This window comes from Martes martes, assembly GCF_963455335.1.
Source record: "Martes martes genome assembly, chromosome: 2".
In the NCBI taxonomy this organism is placed as follows: domain Eukaryota; kingdom Metazoa; phylum Chordata; class Mammalia; order Carnivora; family Mustelidae; genus Martes; species Martes martes.
Genome location: NC_137889.1, coordinates 119,668,945 through 119,688,112, shown reverse-complemented (window position 1 = coordinate 119,688,112; position 19,168 = coordinate 119,668,945). Strand labels below are relative to the sequence as shown.

Genomic DNA, 19,168 nt, shown 5'->3' with positions numbered 1-19,168 from the left:
GTGATTGGATCTATTTTGCAGACCAGTCATATGCACTAATTATTACTGGACACTTAATTTTAGACAGTAATTTTAAGTATTTATCTTTAAAAAAAATTTTTTTTAAGATTTGAGAGAGAAAGAGCATGGATGGGAGGGGAGGGGCAGGCAGAGGGAGAGGGAGAAGCAGATTCCCTACTGAGCAGGGATCCCAACCCTGGGCTCCATGCCAGGACTGAGGGGATCATGCCCTGAGCAGAAGGCAGACGCTTAACCAACTGAGCCACCCAGGTGCCCCTTTAAGTGTTTATCTTTTAAATATTGCATTTAGTTTAGGTAATTTTAAAGGCTTATCTTAATCTTCCATTAGCTAATCAATTGCTCTAGCTTACCTAAATTACATCTTTATTTTTTATTTATCCTGTAAGTATTAAACAAAAGACTGATGGACTTAAGTTTCAGGAAACGTGAGAAGGAATGTTGAAGGTTTTGTTCTTTGGTTGACCTTTAAGAGAATTTTAAGAGATTTGACAGAAAACTGCAGTATTTAATGCCATTATTAGAATCTTTTTTTAAGCTTCAGATTCTAAAATGGTAGTTTACAGTACAGCTTGCTCATTAGCTACCAGTTTCTAGGTAGATCAGTAGACAAAGTTGATAATGACAAAGGGTGAAATTTAGGGATAATAATATACAACTCCATTCAACAATATATTTAATTAGTTTTTCTTTAAATTATATGATATTCAGGGAGTGGAAAAAGATGATAATAGGATGAATGGAAAACAAGTGAAAGATGGAAAACCTGTCAGATAATGAGAAAAGAATAAAGATGAGGAAGAAGACAAGGTTTAAAAAGATGTGGGGGAGGGATCAGATTATTAATTAAAAAGTAAAGGCTGATATCTGTCTTAAGTAATGCTAGCTTAGGAGCTGCATTAAACAACTCTAGAAGAGCATCATTTACATAGACCTGAGTGCAATAGCTCTGTCCTAGAAACTGCCTCTCCAGAGGAGATCAAAAACAGGTGAAAATAAAATTGATAAAAATGATCTGATATAATCAGAATGGCCGTATTAGGAAGATTGTGCTTTAAGCGGGGTGGTGAGAGATGATAGTCTGTGATCTCTGATAAAATTAGAAAAAAAAATAAGTCATTGTGATATAATGTTTATTCTTTATTATATTTATTTTCTAGAAGTACATATTATCAAATATAAATTAAGAAAATTCATTTGCTCAAATTTAAAGATGACCATGAACTAGAACTAAAGAGAACCCTTAGAGAAAATGTTTTTTGGGGAACCTGGATGGTTTGGTAGTTAGGCATCTGCCTTCAGCTCAGGTTATGATCCCAGGGTCCTCGGATTGAGTTCCACATCTGCCTCCTTGCTCAGCAGGGAACTTGCTTCTCCCTTTGCCCCTCACCCCTCTCTCGTGCACGTGCGTGCGCTCTCTCTCTCTCTCTCTCAAATAAATAAAATCTTTAAGAGAAAATGTTTTGTGAAAATTTTTAGTTTTCCATCTGAACCGTTGTTTTTTTTTTTTTTTTTTTTTTTTAATATTGACTGTAGAGTGATGTTCCAATAGACTTACTTGATGTGGATAAAAATTCTGCTGTTGTCAGCTTTAGCAGCTGTGATTCTGAGGTGAGTGGAAAGTATAAAGAATTTTTCAGATACTTTCATTTCCATTATGCCATTGTGAATAAAGTCTGTAAATGCTGATAGGGTTTGATGTTTCTTCTTCAGTCTTTTTCATAACCTTTCCCTCAAAATCTGCTTCTGCTCTTTTTCCCTGTTTTTGGATAATCCAGAAAACTGGGGTGTTGTCCTAGATTCCTTCCTTTCTCTCATCTGTTAAATCCAGTCAGTCACTAGTTTCTGCCAGTTCTATCTCCTTGGCTCTTATATCTCTGCTTCATTTCTACTTCTTTTTTAATATTTAAATTTTATTTTTACTTTCATTTAAGATTTTATGAGAGAGAGAGAGAGAACAAGCAAGGGGAGGGATAGAGGGAAAGCAGACTCCCTGCTGAGCAGAGAGCCCAACAATGCAGGGCTCCATCCCAAGACCCCGAGATAATGACCTGAGCCAAAGGCAGACTCTTAACGGACTGAGCCCCCAGGTGCTCCTTCATGTCCACTTCTGTTAACTTTCTAGGCCCTTATCATGTTTGCTTGAACTACTCATCTACCAGTTTTTCTGCCTCCAGTATTGCCTCTCACCTCTAGGCTCTGCTATACATTGCCACCAGAGAGGTCTTCATAAAGTACAAGCATCTGTGTCATTTCTTCTCTCAAAACCTTTTAAAAATTCCTTACTTCCTGCTACATGTAAGTCTAGATTTCTCACTGTGGCATAACAACTTTCTGTGATTCAGCTCTTGATTTTATCTCTAGCTTATCTCTTACCAGCTGCTACCTTCCCTCCCATGCATATTTCTGCCAAACTGAAGTTCTTAAAATTTCTTGAAAATGCTGTATAGTTTCACACATCCTACATTTGAACATGGTCTGTTCCTTCTCCCTATTCTTTTTCACCTTTTCTGGGCTTGTTGAATCTTGCTTAACCTTTATGGAGTAGACGTTTGTTGAGTACTTACCGTGTGCAAAGTACCTTGGATGAGATTGTGTCAGAGTTTTTGGATATGCTTACTCTGTCACTTCTTTCTGCTTAGTACTAGCTGACTAGCATTCTCAGATCTAAGTGTGGCTCCTAAAGAGAAGTTAGGGTAAAGACAAGGTCTGGAGTAGTTGTATTGAAGAAGGCAAGCCTGAGCAGGAGATGGTGACTCGAGTTGGCATGTAGTTATACACACAAAAAAGGGAAGAATAAAAAGAGTAGATGCAGAACAAAGCTGATAGCTATATTAGGGAATAGTTTTCAGTATAATTTTACAGTAAAAATTTTTGATAAGAGATTTTATAAGTTGTATTATATAATATGTATCATATTTGTCATCCCTGTTTAAGAATAAAACATAAGAGATTGGGGCCTACATTTTTATTTTCATTTAAAAAATCAAGTTGATCTTAGGGCGCCTGGGTGGCTCAATCGGTTGGGCGTCTGCCTTCAGCTCAGGTTATGATCTCAGGTCCTGGGATCAAGCCCCACATCGGGCTCCCTGCTGAGCAGTGAGCCTGCTTCTCCCTCTCACTCCTCCTCTGTGTGCTCTCTCTCTCTACCTCTCTCTCCCTCTCAAATAAATAAAATCTTAAAAAAAAAATCAAGTTGATCTTAAAATTTTAATTTCCTAGTTGCTGTAAAAGATTAACCTATTTTATTACCACACTGCAGGATTCTTCAAAACGAGTATTTTATACTAATTTAAAACCCATTTTCTATAATGATGGCTTTTAAAAAAACCTTGTTATGGAGGTTCAAGTATATACAGAAGTAGAGACAGTAGTGTAATAACCTCCATGTACTCATCATTAACTTCAACAAATGACCAATCTTGTTTTATGCTGTTCTCCCTCTCCCATCCCAGACCTAATCCCAGAACTTTCATGTATTTTAATCTTTATCATCTTAGCCATAAATACTTAAGTATGTAACATTTTTTTTACTCATATGAAAGCATATTTATTTTTAAGTGGACTGATATTCTGTGTTTACTAAATTTAAGTGATTTGAAATTAAAATGCTCAAATTTTCTTTTTAATATTAGCATCTTTTTTATTCAGTTATTTATTAAAAATAGGGAAATAGCAGTGCATGAAAATTGAATACTAAATATTTCATGTTGCTTTGTTTTTTAAATTCCTGCACACAGATATATTTCTCTATTTTTAGTAGTTTAATATTTGGGTTCAGGACGTAATATTTGAAGTAACCTCTCCAAGTTTATTTCAACAAGCATGTATTGAATGTTTACAGTATCATCCCAGGCACTGTGCTATTTGCTGGAAATTCAGAGAGGAGATATTTCTTAGTCCTCTATAAGTATTTGTTAAAGTCAAAGACAGTCAACACGAAACACTGATGTTTTTGTATTTTGATATAAACATTAAAAGTGTGTGCTGTCAGTTAAATTTTTAGGAAAATTAATATTTAAATGTTATTGTAGAAGATCAGGATGGAAAGAGCATGAGTTTTAGAGTCTTAAAAGATATGAATTTGTATTCTAATTTCATTACTTACTAGCTTTTGAGAAATTTTATTAACCTGTAATGCTGCAGTTTCTGTGTCTGTTAAAACTTACTTAGTAAAACTTCACATAGGGTTGTTTGCAAGAATAAAAATAGCACTTATATCAGTGTCACCCAAATGATATTGTGCTTAGTAAATGGTAACCATTATTATTATTGATGTTTTTATTATTAAAAACGTGAATTCATCCTTCTTCCTCAACTTTGAATTCTTCCCAGTCAAATGACAACTTTCTTCTCGCTACTTATCGGTGCCAGGCAAATACCACAAGGCTGGAACTCAAGGTAAGAACGTTTGAAATTACCTTTAATTGAAAGCTTGAACTTTTCTTCCCTTTGCTATACCTTGCTATGATATCGTTTCTTTGTATTATTTTCTCCCTGAAATGAGTCATTTTGGAGTAATGACTTTTGGATGACCATTTACGTTTTAACTCAGCCCCAACCATTATCTCTGCTATTGGCTTCTCTAAAATTACCCATCCTGAATTTCCTCTGAGTGGAATTTTTTTTTTTCTAATTCTCTATTACGGAAAAGTTTCAAACGTACATAAAGGTAATAACTTAAGCTTCAATAGTCATCAACTCATGGCATTCTTGTTTATACTGTCACTGTCCATTCTAAATTATTTTGAAGCAAATACAAGAGATTTCATAATTTCACTTGTAAATATTTCAGTACATATGTCTAAAAGATGAGAACTATTTGTTAAAACGTAACCACAATACTGTTATCACACCTAATGAAAATTAATTATTGTTGATTAACAATAATTGAAAATTATTGTTAATTAACAATTATTGAAAATTAACAATAATTCCTTAGTATCATCAAATATTCAATATTTAGATTTCACTGATTCTTGTTTCTACGGTTTGTTTGATTCAGTCATGGTCCATAATTTGGTTATTGAAGTATCTGAGCATTTGCCCTGTATTTTCCTACCACCCAGATTTCCAATGTCATTTATTACCATCTATTCTAGAGAAAATCTTTTAATGTTTTCTTTAGGAATTTAGTAACATGATCTCTTTTATAATCAAAAGAGATTTTTAATTTTATAATTTATAATTTTATAATTTAATTATAATTATAATTAAAGATTATAGCACAAAAATCTATTTTAGTTATTTGGTTTGTGTGAGGTTATTTTAAAATTATTTTTGATTCATTTATGATCTAAATATTAAGGACTACAACTTTTATCATAGTGTTAATGTTCAGACTCAAAGCCTGTTTTTTTTTCAAGAGAGATGCTGTTACATAATAACTTTTTCACATCTAGTTAAGGAAATTCCAGTGAAATGTAGGGGTTTTTTCTAAACAATTTATTTTAGTCTGCATAAGTTCCCTTTTGTGTATTTTGAAAGAAAAATTAAAAACTGGAATAAATTTTTTATGTAACTTAATTAAGCATTTTAAATTACATTTCCACTGAACAAGACTGTGCCATTAAATTGGGAAGTAAGCCTAAAAATATTAAAAAGCTGTGTTCTTTTTTTAAAATTGGATGCGATAATAGATGTGAGAATAAAAAGAAAAAGGTGGAACTTATCTTGCCATATGGTAAAATGTACCAAAAAACTACTATAATAAAAATAATGTAGGGTATTTACAAGGCCTAATTAAATAGGGAGTACAAGAGAATAGTCCAGAAAGAGCCCATTACACATTTATGGAAATTTAATGCATGACATTTTTTTTTAAAGATTTTATTTATTTGACAGAGAGAAACAGCCAGAGAGGGAACACAAGCAGAGGGAGTGGGAGAGGGAGAAGCAGGCTCCCTGCTGAGCAGGGAGCCCAATGCAGGACTCAATCCCAGGACCTCAGGACCATAACCTGAGCCGAAGGCAGATGCTCAACCCGCCTAGGTGCCCTGCATAACATTTTTATGTAGGGAAAAATGCTATTAAATTACCTTTTCTATTTAAAAATTGGTGTTAACACAATTGGCATCTATCTGAAAGAAAATTAAGTAGATTCTTAACTTACTACCATTTATAAAAAATAAATTCAGATGAGTTAAGTGCCTAATTATTTTAAAAAATGAAATTTAGTTGTCTTCTAGGTAATGGGTGAATATCAAAAAAATACAAAGATTGCCTATAACTTTATTAATCAACAAAAAAGACTACCCAGTAAGGAAAGTAGGCAAAGAATATGGATAGACAGTTCATACAAGGAGTCAAAATAGCTAAGAAATATTAAAAGAAAATGTTCTACCTTATTGTTAGGGAAATTCAAGTGAAAATAAACAAAAAACACTTTCTGGATCTAGCAGATTGGCAAAAAACTTTAAAAAGCAACATCACCAGATGGCAGGGTTGAGAAAAAGGACACTCTCAATCATAGCTGAAGAAAATAAAAATTGTTATAGCCACTTTGGAAAAATAGGCAATAGTCCCATTTGGAGGAATCTATTTTATAGCAATAAAATTACAGTATTATACACACAGATAGGTACTTAATTAACTGCGGCATTGTTTGTAGAGGCAGAAAAGTTGAACCAGAGTGAATATTTAATAATTGAATGGTTGAATAAATAGTTGTTTATATTTTCCATGGAATATAGCACAGCTGCAATAAAAAAATTCACTGATCTATTCCTGTTAACATGGAGTGAATTCCATGAAAAACAAAATGTGGATAAAATCCTTATATATGTAAGAAAGGTATGAAAAGAAACAGACCTGTCTGGTCTGATAGATTATGCAGTAGGGGAAGAGCATGGGTGGGATGTGAGTGGGTGGGATGTGATGACATTAGGAGAAGCAAAGGGGAAAAAGTGATTATTAGAAAGAAAAACAAAGATGTCTATAATACAAATGAATTTATTCATATGAAATTATACTTTAGTTTTTGTACATCTGCATAGAGGAATGTATGAAAGTATGACTACAAAATAGCAATAATGATCATCTCTGGGTGGCAGGATTTTGGGTGACTTATATGTTCATCCTAATTTTTCTTTATTTATATTTTTAATAATGAATATGAATTGCTATATTCAAAGAAAGCAATATGATTTTTTATTGTGGAAAAAATTACATGCCAGTGTAAACTTACCTTTTAAAAAGAAACCCTGAAATATAGCTGTATCAGATGTATTTTTTATTTCTTATCTGTATTTTCATTTTTTATCTTTTTATCTTTCCTCTTTTCATTTAGAGCAATATTTGTAGTGTAACATTTGCAAAAAAAACTTTGCTTTAAACTTTTATTTATGTTCCTTATTGAGGTAAAACATTGATTCGCTGCCATGCCAACCCCCCGCCCCCACTGCAACATGCTAAGAAAAATATGAATTAAAATATCAGCTAGGTTAGAGAAGCTACCATTGTAATACAAGTACTACAGTCTATCTCATGAATGTGAATTGAGAGGAGCGGAAAGTAGGCCAGGAGGGAGAAGCTGAACAGCTTTCCAACTCCTCTAAGATTAGCTCTTCACAGTTTAATGAATTATTATTTTCTGTTAAGTGTTTTGAATTCTCAGGATATCCAACCAGATATATTTAAAATAGCTCAAAAGAATTTCCTAATCCAAATACGTAATAATTAGATGGTATATACATCTCTATTTTCATAGAAAATTAAGAATTAAGTTCTTGGTAACATTTTTTCTGTCAATAGATTTTTTTTTTTTCTTAAACATTTTGAGAGAAAGAGAGAGAGCAGAGTGATGGGAAGGACAGCGGAAGAAGCAGACTCCCCATGGAGCAGGAAGCCCAACAGGGGGCTCAATCACAGGACCCTGAGATCCTGACCTGAGCTGAAAGCAGACACTTAACCAACTGAGCCACCCAGGTGCCCCTCTGTCAATAGATTTTTATAACAATAAGTATGCTGTAATACCCTCATGCGAAATGAAGTATTCCATTTAAGTTTTAGTTATTTGAAAAACTCACTTATCCCCTCAACAAAAATGTAAATTTTAACCATTTTTTATGTGAATCTTATGAAATATATACCTTTGTTTTTAGATGTGGTGGGTAGTATGTGAGAATCTGTTTTTTGGAACGGTATAGCACTGCTAAGTGTAGACAAATCACCTAAATGTATGTGGTGGGGATAACTTTTATAAAGTTTGCTTTTGACAGCCAAAATCTTTAAAATTTTTCCTTTACTCTAGGTAAAAAGTAGTTGTTTAATAGAATGTCATTATTTACTTCAGAATATTACAGAGGATATTAAGGTCTAATTACTTGATTACTTATGTTGAGCATTTTTAAGATAACATTTAAGTTATGCTGCTAGATTATTTTTATTTTCTTTTCTCTTTTGTGTTAAATCAGATTCGTTCAATTGAAGGCCAGTATGGCACACTTCAAGCATACGTGACTCCAAGGATTCAACCTAAAACCTGTCAGGTCCGGCAATACCTTATCAAACCCCTTTCACTTCATCAAAGAACTCACTTTATTGATCATGACAGGTAGGTTGAAGGAGGAAGGAATTTATTTTTTAGGATATTCTGTAATGCAAATAAACTTCCCTCTGATTTTTACAGTAAAAATTCCAGTAGCTGTTTATACATTTTAAAAATTAAATATTTAAACAGTATGGATTCATATTTTTTAATATAAGATTTGTCTTCTTTTAAAGGTTGGTTTGAGTTGAACTTTCCTATTTTTCTCATCTATTACCATTCTGCTATCAGTAGAGTAATAGCTCTCTCCTCCAAACACCTATGATGAATAAATATGATTTAGAATTTGAGTTGCTTTGTGAATGGGATCTTATAATATTAGCCTCAAACATTATATTTGCTTTCTGTCTCACCTCAGGGATTATTGGTAAAGCAGTTGGTTGTGATAGTCCCTTATTTCTGACTGCCTTTTCAATGTAAGCATCCTCCTGTTGGTAGTTTTTCATTTTCTTTCCTAAAGATGAGAGAGCATGGGCTTAAATGAAAAAGGGAAAGAAATAACCATTACTAAATACTTTTCTCTCAGCTGTACATTGTGCTAGGTGCATAGGCAATATTATTTTAGTTTGACAGTAAGCAAGACAGGTAATAATGTCTCCAATTTACAAATGAGAAATGGAGGCTTGGAAAAGTAACTTGCTGACAGGAAACAGTTATTATGATTAGAGGCCAAAGTCCATATTTTTTTCTATTGCAGTTTGTAATTTTAAAGATACGTAATTTAAATAAGATGTAAGGGAAAATATTCCTAAGGAAGATTTTTGGAAAACATTAAATAGATGCTCTTTGCAGTATCTTCCTGTTTTAAAGCCTAAGTTGTTGTTAGTGAAGGTAGCATGCATGGTGTGCTGGAAAGAATAGCAAACTAGGAGTAAAGAGACTAAGATTATAATCTTTTATTTTATCTAATGTTCCTCTTTGGCGTTGGGAATAGCATTTAATCTCTTTAGGTTTTAGTTTACTTATCTGCAAATGAAAGTGCTGGTCTGGCTGATATCACATGCCCCTTCTAGTTCTTAGATTCCTTAATCCTGTATCTTCTTAAAATTCCTGAATCTTTAATCCCTTAAACTTTGCATTTTCTTAACTGTTTATAATTATCCAGTTGATTTATTTTAAATTTATTTTACAGCCTTTTGTGTATATGTGCATATGTCTGTGTGTGAATTTGCAAAACAGAAAGTATTATTCCATATCCCTGCAAGATAGCAGATATTTTTCTCTAACTTGTCCAGTGGCTCAGAGCTAGTAACAGCTACTAAATAATGGAGCAAGGTTTCAAATCCATGCCTATTTTACTTGAAAGCCCAATTCCTTGCCTTCACATTATGCTGATTCTTTCCTTCAGGAAATTGTGTGTGTTTTGTAGTTTATATAGATGAACTTTTAAACAATGAAGTCTACCTGAATAAACTGAATTTTATTTGTAAAGCTATTATGTTAATTGAATATTAAAAGCACAGATGTGAGCATTCCTTTTTCCATGGAATTTTCCATGAAATTCTTCATGGATACCTTTATATTTGTTTAACCACTATTGCAGAATTCTGTTTGTTCATGTGTTGTGTACATAAATTACCTCCATTTAGTCCCACACATGAATGTGTACCTCCACTATTAAATTACAGACCCATGAATACACTGACTTTAACCGGCCAGTTCAGTTTTGCTGAAGTTCACTCCTGGGTGGTGTTTTGCCTGCCTGAAGTTCCTGAAAAACCTCCAGCAGGAGAATGTGTGACATTTTACTTTCAGAACACCTTCCTGGATACACAACTTGAAAGTACCTACAGGTAAATAAAACTTATTATTGGTTCACAAATGTTTTTATATAAATGGAGCTTCTAATTTTTCATTTAAGGCAGAAATAACTTCAGAATAATGTGATTGAAAACCTATACTGCCCAAGAGAATCTTAGAAAAGCAAATTGAGTTAATGAGCTTAAAAAATGATTGAATAAAGATGAGTATGAAAGATCAGTCTTTCCTATTCCCCACAATAACCAGTTAGGAAATAAATTTGAAAAGACCCTTTCAGAGTAGCAATAATAACAAAATATCCATATAAAAATCTGTAGGAATATTCATTAGAAATATGCAGAACTTACTTACATGAAGAAAACTTTAAAATTTTATTGACATAGAAGACTTAAGTGAAGTAATATATTCTATAGTCATCAATATGAAGACCATTGTAAACATGGCATTCCTTCCCAAATTGTTTCAAACATTTATCCTAATTCTAATAAATATTCCAGTTGAATTTCTTAATGCAAAAATAGGAAATGGCTCAGTACTTGAGAGTTAAGAACATACAGGACTTTGAAGCTACCATGTTAAAAGGTGAAGGTCATATTTTACTACACTCTTAAGCTCCTATTTGCAGTCCTGCCCCTTCACTGTCACAACTCACTCATCTCCCATAGGCTTCCATAATTTGTTTCTGAATAGAGCAGAGGCTAAATTTTCCTTCTCTTTGTTCCTATCTCTGAATGTGAAATGACCTACTTCTTGGGTAAGGCTAATTTTTCTGTCTGCTCTTTGAACTGGTACCCTCATGTTTTCTTTTTTTAAGATTTTGAGAGAGAGAGAGCCTGTGCGCAAGGGACCGTGGGTGGGGAGAGTGGGAGGCAGACTCCCCACTGAGCAAGGAGTCCCATGTAGGGCTCGATCCCAGGACCCCGGGATCATGACCTGAGCCAAAGGCAGACACTTAAACAACTGAACCAGCTAGGTGCCCCATTTTTGTTTTTGTTTTTGTCTGGTGGTCAGCAAAGCAAAGTTTATTGAGCAATAGTACAAAGCTCCCAAAGAGGGAGGGGACCGAGAGGGTTACCCTCATACTTCTTTACCCGTCATTCCCCCATCTGAAGAGGTAACCCTAACTTACGTTAGGGGAAAAGGGTGATGACATCGTAGCTACTTCCTGCTGGTTAGGGGCTGGTTGGAGAGTGGCAGTCAGGGTTCCTCTCGTCCTGATCTATCGAGGGGTCCCCTATAGATACCGGTTCAGCCTCCATGTGAGGCTCCCTGTAAAACAGGGTAGGGCATTTAAAAGGCAAGGCTCAAAGCACAGTACAAGACTGAGTACAGCACGGTTTCTGTGAGACATAGAGGATATAGGAGGAGTAACATTTTCTGTGTCTTGTCGCTTCAAGACTAGTTTGAGGTCCTCTCTAGGTTCACAAATGGATTGTTTAAGGCCCTGTTGGGGACCAGGGTTTGATTCTGGAATGGTGGACTCGGGCTTCAAATTCAGGCACTGTGCTGTTGGCCTTCCCAGACAGACTCTAACAAGCACTTTGTAGCTTTGGGATTCAAGAGAGCGGGCAGCCACCGCTGCCCCTAAGACATGCCAGGTAGCCACAAGCGATCAGATTCAACTCTTTGCTTAAGTATCCCATTTGCTGTTGAGCTAGCTCCCTGGCACCCAAGGCCATTCCCTTTAAAGCTGGGGTACTGAGCAAGGCCTTCTTGAGATTTTTAAAAGCTTTTTCTAACTCTGGATCCCACATTAATAGATGTGTACCAGCCGTCTGGGTGTCCTTGGGTCAACCGATAGACGGATAGAAGAATTTCCTATTTCTTCATATCCTGGTATCCACAAGCAACAGTGTCCTCTTATACCCAAAAAACCTTTCCATCAGGGGAAAGTTGAGGGGGTCCTTAAGGTTTATGGGAATGGACACTGCTGTTAAGGCCTGACCCACTTCAGCCTGAGTTCCCCAGACCTGGCAATTAATATCAGGTTCCAATAAAGGTAGGCAATTGCTAGTTTGCCCAGGGGCTATCAATATGCGTTAAAATCTCTACCTGAGAGAAGTGTGGAACTCTAAGGCATTAAGAGTGAGAGAAAAGTACATCTCCCCAGGTGTATCCCAGAAGGTGACAAAATTTGACTGGGTTGCCCAGAGACATCCTTAATGACAACACAGTGGTTGGACAGTTGGCCCAGGGTGGAGAGTAGAATAGAAAAGGTGGCTCCAGCATCAAGAAGGAAATTGACTGGTTTTCCTTCTATTTCCAGAATTACCTGACGCTCTGGGTTCCCTATGCTGAGCTGCTTCGGGGGAGCCACCATGTGGAGCCCTAGTCCCCATCATGTCCAATCAGAGGTGCTGGCCACCTGACCTCTTGCAGATTGAGGTCCCTTAAGGGCATTCAGATTTCCAGTGTCCCCCTCCACAAGGGCCTTGGTTTTTGCCAATAGGGGGTGGGGCGGCTACAGAGATCGCATTTGGTGCCAGAGCCTTGGGAGGCCAAGCTGGAAATGGCATGCAAGGCTGCAACCAAAGACTCAATACTTCCTTTTTAGCTTCTCTTCCTTACTCTCCCTGTTGGGGACCAGGGTTTGACTCTGGAATGGTCCCAATTGTAAAAGTCCTGCTGATTAGAGCTCATTAGAGCTCTTCTAGTGTCCCCTTGGGGCCAACAGCCAACTTATGCAGTTTTTTCTGAATATTTGGGGCCGATTGAGTCTTTAAGAATGGTCTCGGCTTTGGGAGAATGGGGGGAGATAGCTATCTATTTAATGAGAGCCTCAACCTTTCTAAGAAAGCTGTTGGTCTTTTCTTCCTGAGTTTGGGTTGACAGCATCATGTTTACCAACAGATTCAAATAACCTTTACCAGAGACTTCAAGAGCTATCTTAACAATTACCCATGAAAACTTTAAGATTAACCATTTTTTACCAGCAGACCCAAATATCCTTAGAAGCACAAACCTATGTCTGGTAACCAATGCTTTAGCAATTTATTCTTGGAAAAGATGTAGGTGTAATCCTATTTATCACCCAAGCAAAACTTTCTTAACAATAACCCATGAAAACTTTGCGATAGACAAGATTAACTGCCATTTTAACACAAGTTTATTTGACCCTCAGCACATGTAGAAAGAATTGTTCCCAGCTCTAAACCTTGTCAGCTCAACAGAGGAGCAGATGCCATGTTCTTTCCACCAAAGTGGAAATATGCAGTCCATGACAGGCTGGAGAAGACAGGGAATTTCCCCAAAATAAACGGAGTTTCAGCAACTACTTGGGGATATTCCTCAAAGTCTCAGTCCTGAGGTCGACTAACCACAGTTGGCTCCAGTTATAGCCATTAACCCTGGGAAATGAATGAGGGAGAAGCCTCCATGGACTGCTCAATCCCTCTATAGTGTGGGCTTGGAAGTGATTGTGATACCAATTGTTAAGATCCTAATTGGGGTCTTGAGAGGATCCCAATTGGGGTCTTGAGGAGTTATAGCCTGGGCTCCAGTTGGAAACTTAACCTGTCTTTGATCCTGGTATCTTTCAGGAGTGGCCAGAACCTGATGTTTTTCTGCTTTGGAGAGGGTCTGACTTAACAGAAGCATTACATCCAAGTCTGGAAAACTTTGAGGTCCCCCTGCTTTGTCTCAGGTCTTACAGTGGCACCTCCTCTTGGTCCCCCTTTGAGCACTACATCTTCTTGCAGAGTATAAAGCCCTCCAGCACCCGCAGGGGTTCCAGGATAGGGTGGGACAAGTAAGGGGACCCAGTCTTACCTTAGGAAGGATGGAGCCAGGGGTGAGGATTGCCCTGTGGACTCCATTTGCCTATCTGCTTTTGATGTGGGTGTGATGTTCTTTTGTTCCTCCCCCAGTGGTACAGTGTGGATGAGAGAACAGCAGGGAGGCTGGGAACAGTCCTACACTGCTAAGGTCAGAAGAAAAAGAGCCGCTTTCCCCACCCCCAGCCCTATCCCTTTTAAAATCTGGAAGGCGTGGTCCCTCAGGTGGCCATGTCTCATTCTCCAATTTGTATCATGGCCATGCCCCAGAACAAAAGAAAATGAGTTGCCTTAGCTCAGTTACAACCAGGAAGGCATCCAAGTAAACGATATTGAACTATTTATGGGTCTGATACTCTTCCTGTAGCCTATAATGCCAGGAAGGGACTCCAAAGGAGTAAGGGTCTTGGTCGGGGAATTACACATCTATAAGAAGAGAGGAAAAGGCATCCCTTACCTCAGTTTCTTAGAGTTGATCAGGGAGACTTGGGAAGAGAGAAAAAGGCGTCCCCCACCTTAGTTCCTCCTCATCTTTTCTTGATGTGTGGCTGTAGCTGCTCAGGCGACTGACAGCCAGAGTCACTGTCCTCTCTTCGAGGTACTGCCAGTGGTTGCACTTACTCAGGCTTGGTCCTACCTCCAGAGAGTGACCCTGGTTTCCCAACCCTTAAGAGTCCCTTAAATGTCAATGGATACACTCGATTTCTTTTAGTAGAGTTCTTCTGTCTGGCATAGCCACTTAATCATCTTTTAGTAGAATTGTTCTGGCATCCGGAGAGGGGAAGTCCACCTGGGATAAGCCCCAGTGGAACTATAAAGTTGGGAGATGTCTTAGATCTTAGTTCTTTTGCCATGCTTGGCCATCCTTCACATAGGTGATATAGCCAGTCTGGGGGTGTCCTAGTAATGCCAAGGATAGGAAGAGTCAGTAACAGGAGACTGTTTCTCACTGTAACAGGGAACAGAGTAAGATCCCTTGGAGGCCACCCAAACCACTCACAGGGGAATGTCCAGGGGACCGTCCTAAGCTTTTCCACTCGTTTTCCTAGGGGAGGAATCAGCTGACAAATAGTAGAGGGGTTTCTCTCTGGATGCCTGGATGGGCAAGTAAGGAACCAGGTCCCTCTGAGAATCTTTGTGTATCCAAAGGTAGCCTTGGTCAGGCCCTTCAATTACTGCGAGGTTTTCCCCAGGTTCCTTACATCCGGTGATATGTCCCCCAAATGAGTTCCGAGCCCTTACCAAACCAACATTCCCAGCTTCTGTTGGGGATCAGTTGGAAGAAAAGAGCCCAGAAAGCCTGTCTCCCAAGACTGAGAATGGCAGCTGCACTAATCGCTCTTAGATGGCTGATGGGTGCCCATTGTTTCAACAAACAAAATGGGGGTGTGGGGGAGAGAGAGACTTGATGCCCATTACTCATGGTTAGTTGTCCTTAGTGATGGTGGAGACCCTAGATGAGCTCCCATAAATGTTACAGGATTTTTTTCTCTGTTGGTGCCCGCAGTTCTTGGTCACGCTGCTTCAAAGAATGAAGAGGTAGACCAGATCAAGAGTGGTGGTAAACAAAGCAAAGTTTATTGAATGATAGCAAAGTGATAGTACAAAATTCCCAAGGAGGGAGAGGATCCAAGAAGGTTACCACCAGATTTTCTGAGTCTAGGGGTGTAAAAACCCCTTGGGCTTGTTGAGACAGCTGTTTTAATCTGATTAACCATCCCTGTGCCTGTCATCCAATCAAGTTTTTGTCACCTATCAAATGGGAAAGGGTGGAGGGCTCCTTCCAGGGTAGTATAAAATCTTTTTAAGGGTGGTTTCTCCTTGGGGGTGGGGAGGCGGAGCTTGTCCCTGCCTGCCTGCCTTCCAACTATCTTTCATCAACAGTAAACCTCACACCTTAAACATAGCAGACAATTCAACATGCTCCTGGCATATTCTGTATTATTATAATAGCATACCTTTGCGCTTTCCCATCCTCTGTCTTTAAATATTCTTTCCTTAACAGTCAAAACTCTAGGGATGCCTGGGTGGCTCAGTCCGTTAAGCATCTGCCTTTGGCTCAGGTCATGACCGCAGGGTCTTAGGATCGAGTCCAGCATTGGGCTCCTTGCTCAGCAGAGAGCATGCTTCTCTCTCTGTCTGCTGCTCCCCCTGTTTGTGCTCTCTCTTGTGCTCTCTCTCTCACACACAAATAAATTTTAAAAACTCTTAAAAAAATAAAGCTATAAAAAATGCCTTAAAAAAATCAAAACTCTGCTTATCCTCCGAGGCTCAACTCAATAGCTACATTTTGAAGGCTTCCTTGATTCTCTTTTCTCTTCCTACCTGTCTTGGGTTATTTATTGTTATTTGAAGTACATATTAATTTTTATGTAAGCTTGTCTCTTCAAATTAGACTTGAAGCTCCTCATGGGCAGAGTCAATTTCTTAAGTATCTTTATATGTTTCCTCCAAGTACCTACTGCATGGCTTTGAAAATAGTGGTGCTTAATAAATGTTTTTAGGTTGCCTGAATAAAATACATCTATATGGAGAACGTGTGCTTAGGAAGCAGACATACTTAGGTTTGAATCATGGCTCTGTGACTTACCAGCTATTTGCCCTTCCTGGACTATTTAACTCTCTGAGCTTTAGTTTTCTTTCCTGAGGGATGGAAATAATAGCACTTCATTGAGTTGTGATGATTAAAAGAAGATAAACCATGTGACTTATTCCACAGTGCTAGGTACTGTATGTTTAATATTAAATATCATCAGTTAAAATTAAGGACTAGTGAAAATATCATGAAAAACATAATTGGAATCAAAATATATGTATGATTCATCTTCCTAGAAAAAAAGAATTAGTACTTGTCTACAGCTAGTTAATATAAACTATTATTGTGTGTGAAAACCAAATAAAAAGATGGCATTTAATATATGAAAGATGGTATATTTATTAATTAGGAAACTTTTGGTTATCATAACAAGGAACCAAATAGAAGCAGACCAACATACTGGAGAAAAGGAGTTTATCAGCTCATATAATTTAAAAGTCCGGTAGTGGGGCATCTCGGTGGCTCGGTTGGTTAAGTGTCTGCCTTTGGCACAGGTCATGATCCCAGAGTCCAGGGTCCAGAGTCCTGGGATGGAGACCTGCATCAGGCTTCCTGCTCTGTGGAGAGCCTGCTTCTCCCTCTGCCTGCCATTCTGCCTACTTGTGCACTCTCTCTATATCTCTGTCAAATAAACAAACAAATAAATAAAATCTTTGAAAATAAAAGTCCATTAGTAATCTGCTTCAAGCAAACAAAGACTATCCCTTTCCAAAATAAAACATGACAAAATCAGAGAGGGAGGCAAACCATAAGAGACTCTTAATCATAGGGAACAAACTGAGGGTTTCTGGAGGAGAGTGGGGTGGGAGGGATGGGGTAATTCGGTGATGGACATTGGGGAGGGTATGTGTTGTAATGAGCACTGGGTATTAAATAAGACTGATGAATCACAGACCTGTACCCCTGAATCAAATAATACATTATATGTTAATTAATTGAATTTAAATTAAAAAGAAGGTAAGACTGTCCCTTTCCATTGCTCAGCTCTATTCTTGTCCTTTTTTGGCTTTCCTATTAAGTACTGTGGTGGCCATCAGCAGTTCTGTCTAGTTTCCTATTTTTGCAGCTCTCATAGACCCTCTCTTTCCCACTGGTTCCAATAAAAGTCCCAGGATTGAGTGTCACTGTAGAGCTGTGAACCACTGTGGTCAGGAAGATGGAATATATACTGCTAAATGCTTCCTCTTAAAGTCCCACAAATGGGGTTGTGGCCAGTGCCAGTGAAACTACAGTTGACCCTTAACACGGGTTTGAACTGCATGGGACCACTTATATGAGATTTTTAAAATAAATACAGTACTGTAAATTTATTTTCTCTTATGATTTTCTTAATAACATTTTCTTTTCTCTAACTTTACTATAAGAATATAGTAAATCATATATATACAAAATATGTGTTGATAGACTATATTATTGGTAAGGCTTCTGGTCAATAGTAGGCTATTACTAGTTTGGGGGAAGTCAAAAGTGTTACATGTGCATTTTTGACTGCAGGGGTTCAGCACTCCAACCCCCACATTGTTCAAGGGTCAACTGTATATGGATTGAGAAGGGTAAGAGGAAGAAGTGGTTCTTTAAAGAAAATGACATGTCCTGTATCCATAAGAAGTGGCAATGGATGATGGGCATGGAAGAACAGAAGCTGTCATTCTTAGGCTTAATATAAACTTTCTTTTGAGAATGAAGAATGTAGTCATGTAATTTATGTTATTACAACAAAGAAAAACATATGTAAGTAAGCAATTCTAAATGCATTTTATATACATATGGAGTTAGCTGTTAGAAATTTTATTAGTGAAAGTGAGGGAAAAAAGATACTTTAATGAAGGATTTATATAAATTGTCATATGTTTAGGAGGCATGTTCTTCTGTTTACTTTCACAGTTATGTTCAGAACTTGAACTTATATAATAGTAAAAGGTTATACATTTAAATATGTTTTATATTAATAAGGAGACATGTATATAAAGAGATCTAAAATCAAATGAATTCTAAACACCAGGTACTAGTCACAAAATATGTATTTACTGGACCTACTCACTGAATGTATTTTCTTCTAATGCTGTTCTTTTAAAAATACATTAATTTTATAGAAAAGGAGAAGGAGTTTTTAAATCTGACAACATTTCTACTATATCCATCCTAAAAGATGTGCTCTCTAAAGAAGCTACCAAAAGGAAAATTAACCTCAACATATCATACGGTAAAAAAAAAAAAAAAGAAAGAAAAAGTAGAAAAATAAATCATTCTTTCTAAGGTATTGTTTTTTGGTTGTTGTTACAATAAGAATGTTTCTGATCAAAATGACTTAGCTAATGGTGCCTGACTCACCTCCTTCTAGAGATAAATGAAGTATCAGTCAAACATACTTTAAAGCTAATCCACCCAAAGTTGGAGTACCAGTTGCTTTTGGCTAAGAAAGTGCAATTAATTGATGCTTTAAAAGTAAGTATACATTTCTTGGACTCATGA

At 37.2% G+C, this 19,168-nt stretch overlaps 1 protein-coding gene across 1 annotated transcript in view; it reads left to right on the top strand.

Annotated features, from left to right (window-relative positions):
- Positions 1-19,168, top strand: part of BBS7 (Bardet-Biedl syndrome 7) — a gene marked incomplete at its 5' end in the record, with an annotated part of 43,469 nt that overhangs the window by 20,164 nt on the left and 4,137 nt on the right. Inside the window, 6 exons of the mRNA XM_080796072.1 lie at positions 1,555-1,629; positions 4,354-4,419; positions 8,433-8,572; positions 10,195-10,359; positions 18,790-18,899; positions 19,038-19,141. Coding sequence (XP_080652198.1) covers positions 1,555-1,629; positions 4,354-4,419; positions 8,433-8,572; positions 10,195-10,359; positions 18,790-18,899; positions 19,038-19,141 — 660 coding nt within the window. The remainder of the gene's footprint in view (positions 1-1,554; positions 1,630-4,353; positions 4,420-8,432; positions 8,573-10,194; positions 10,360-18,789; positions 18,900-19,037; positions 19,142-19,168) is intronic.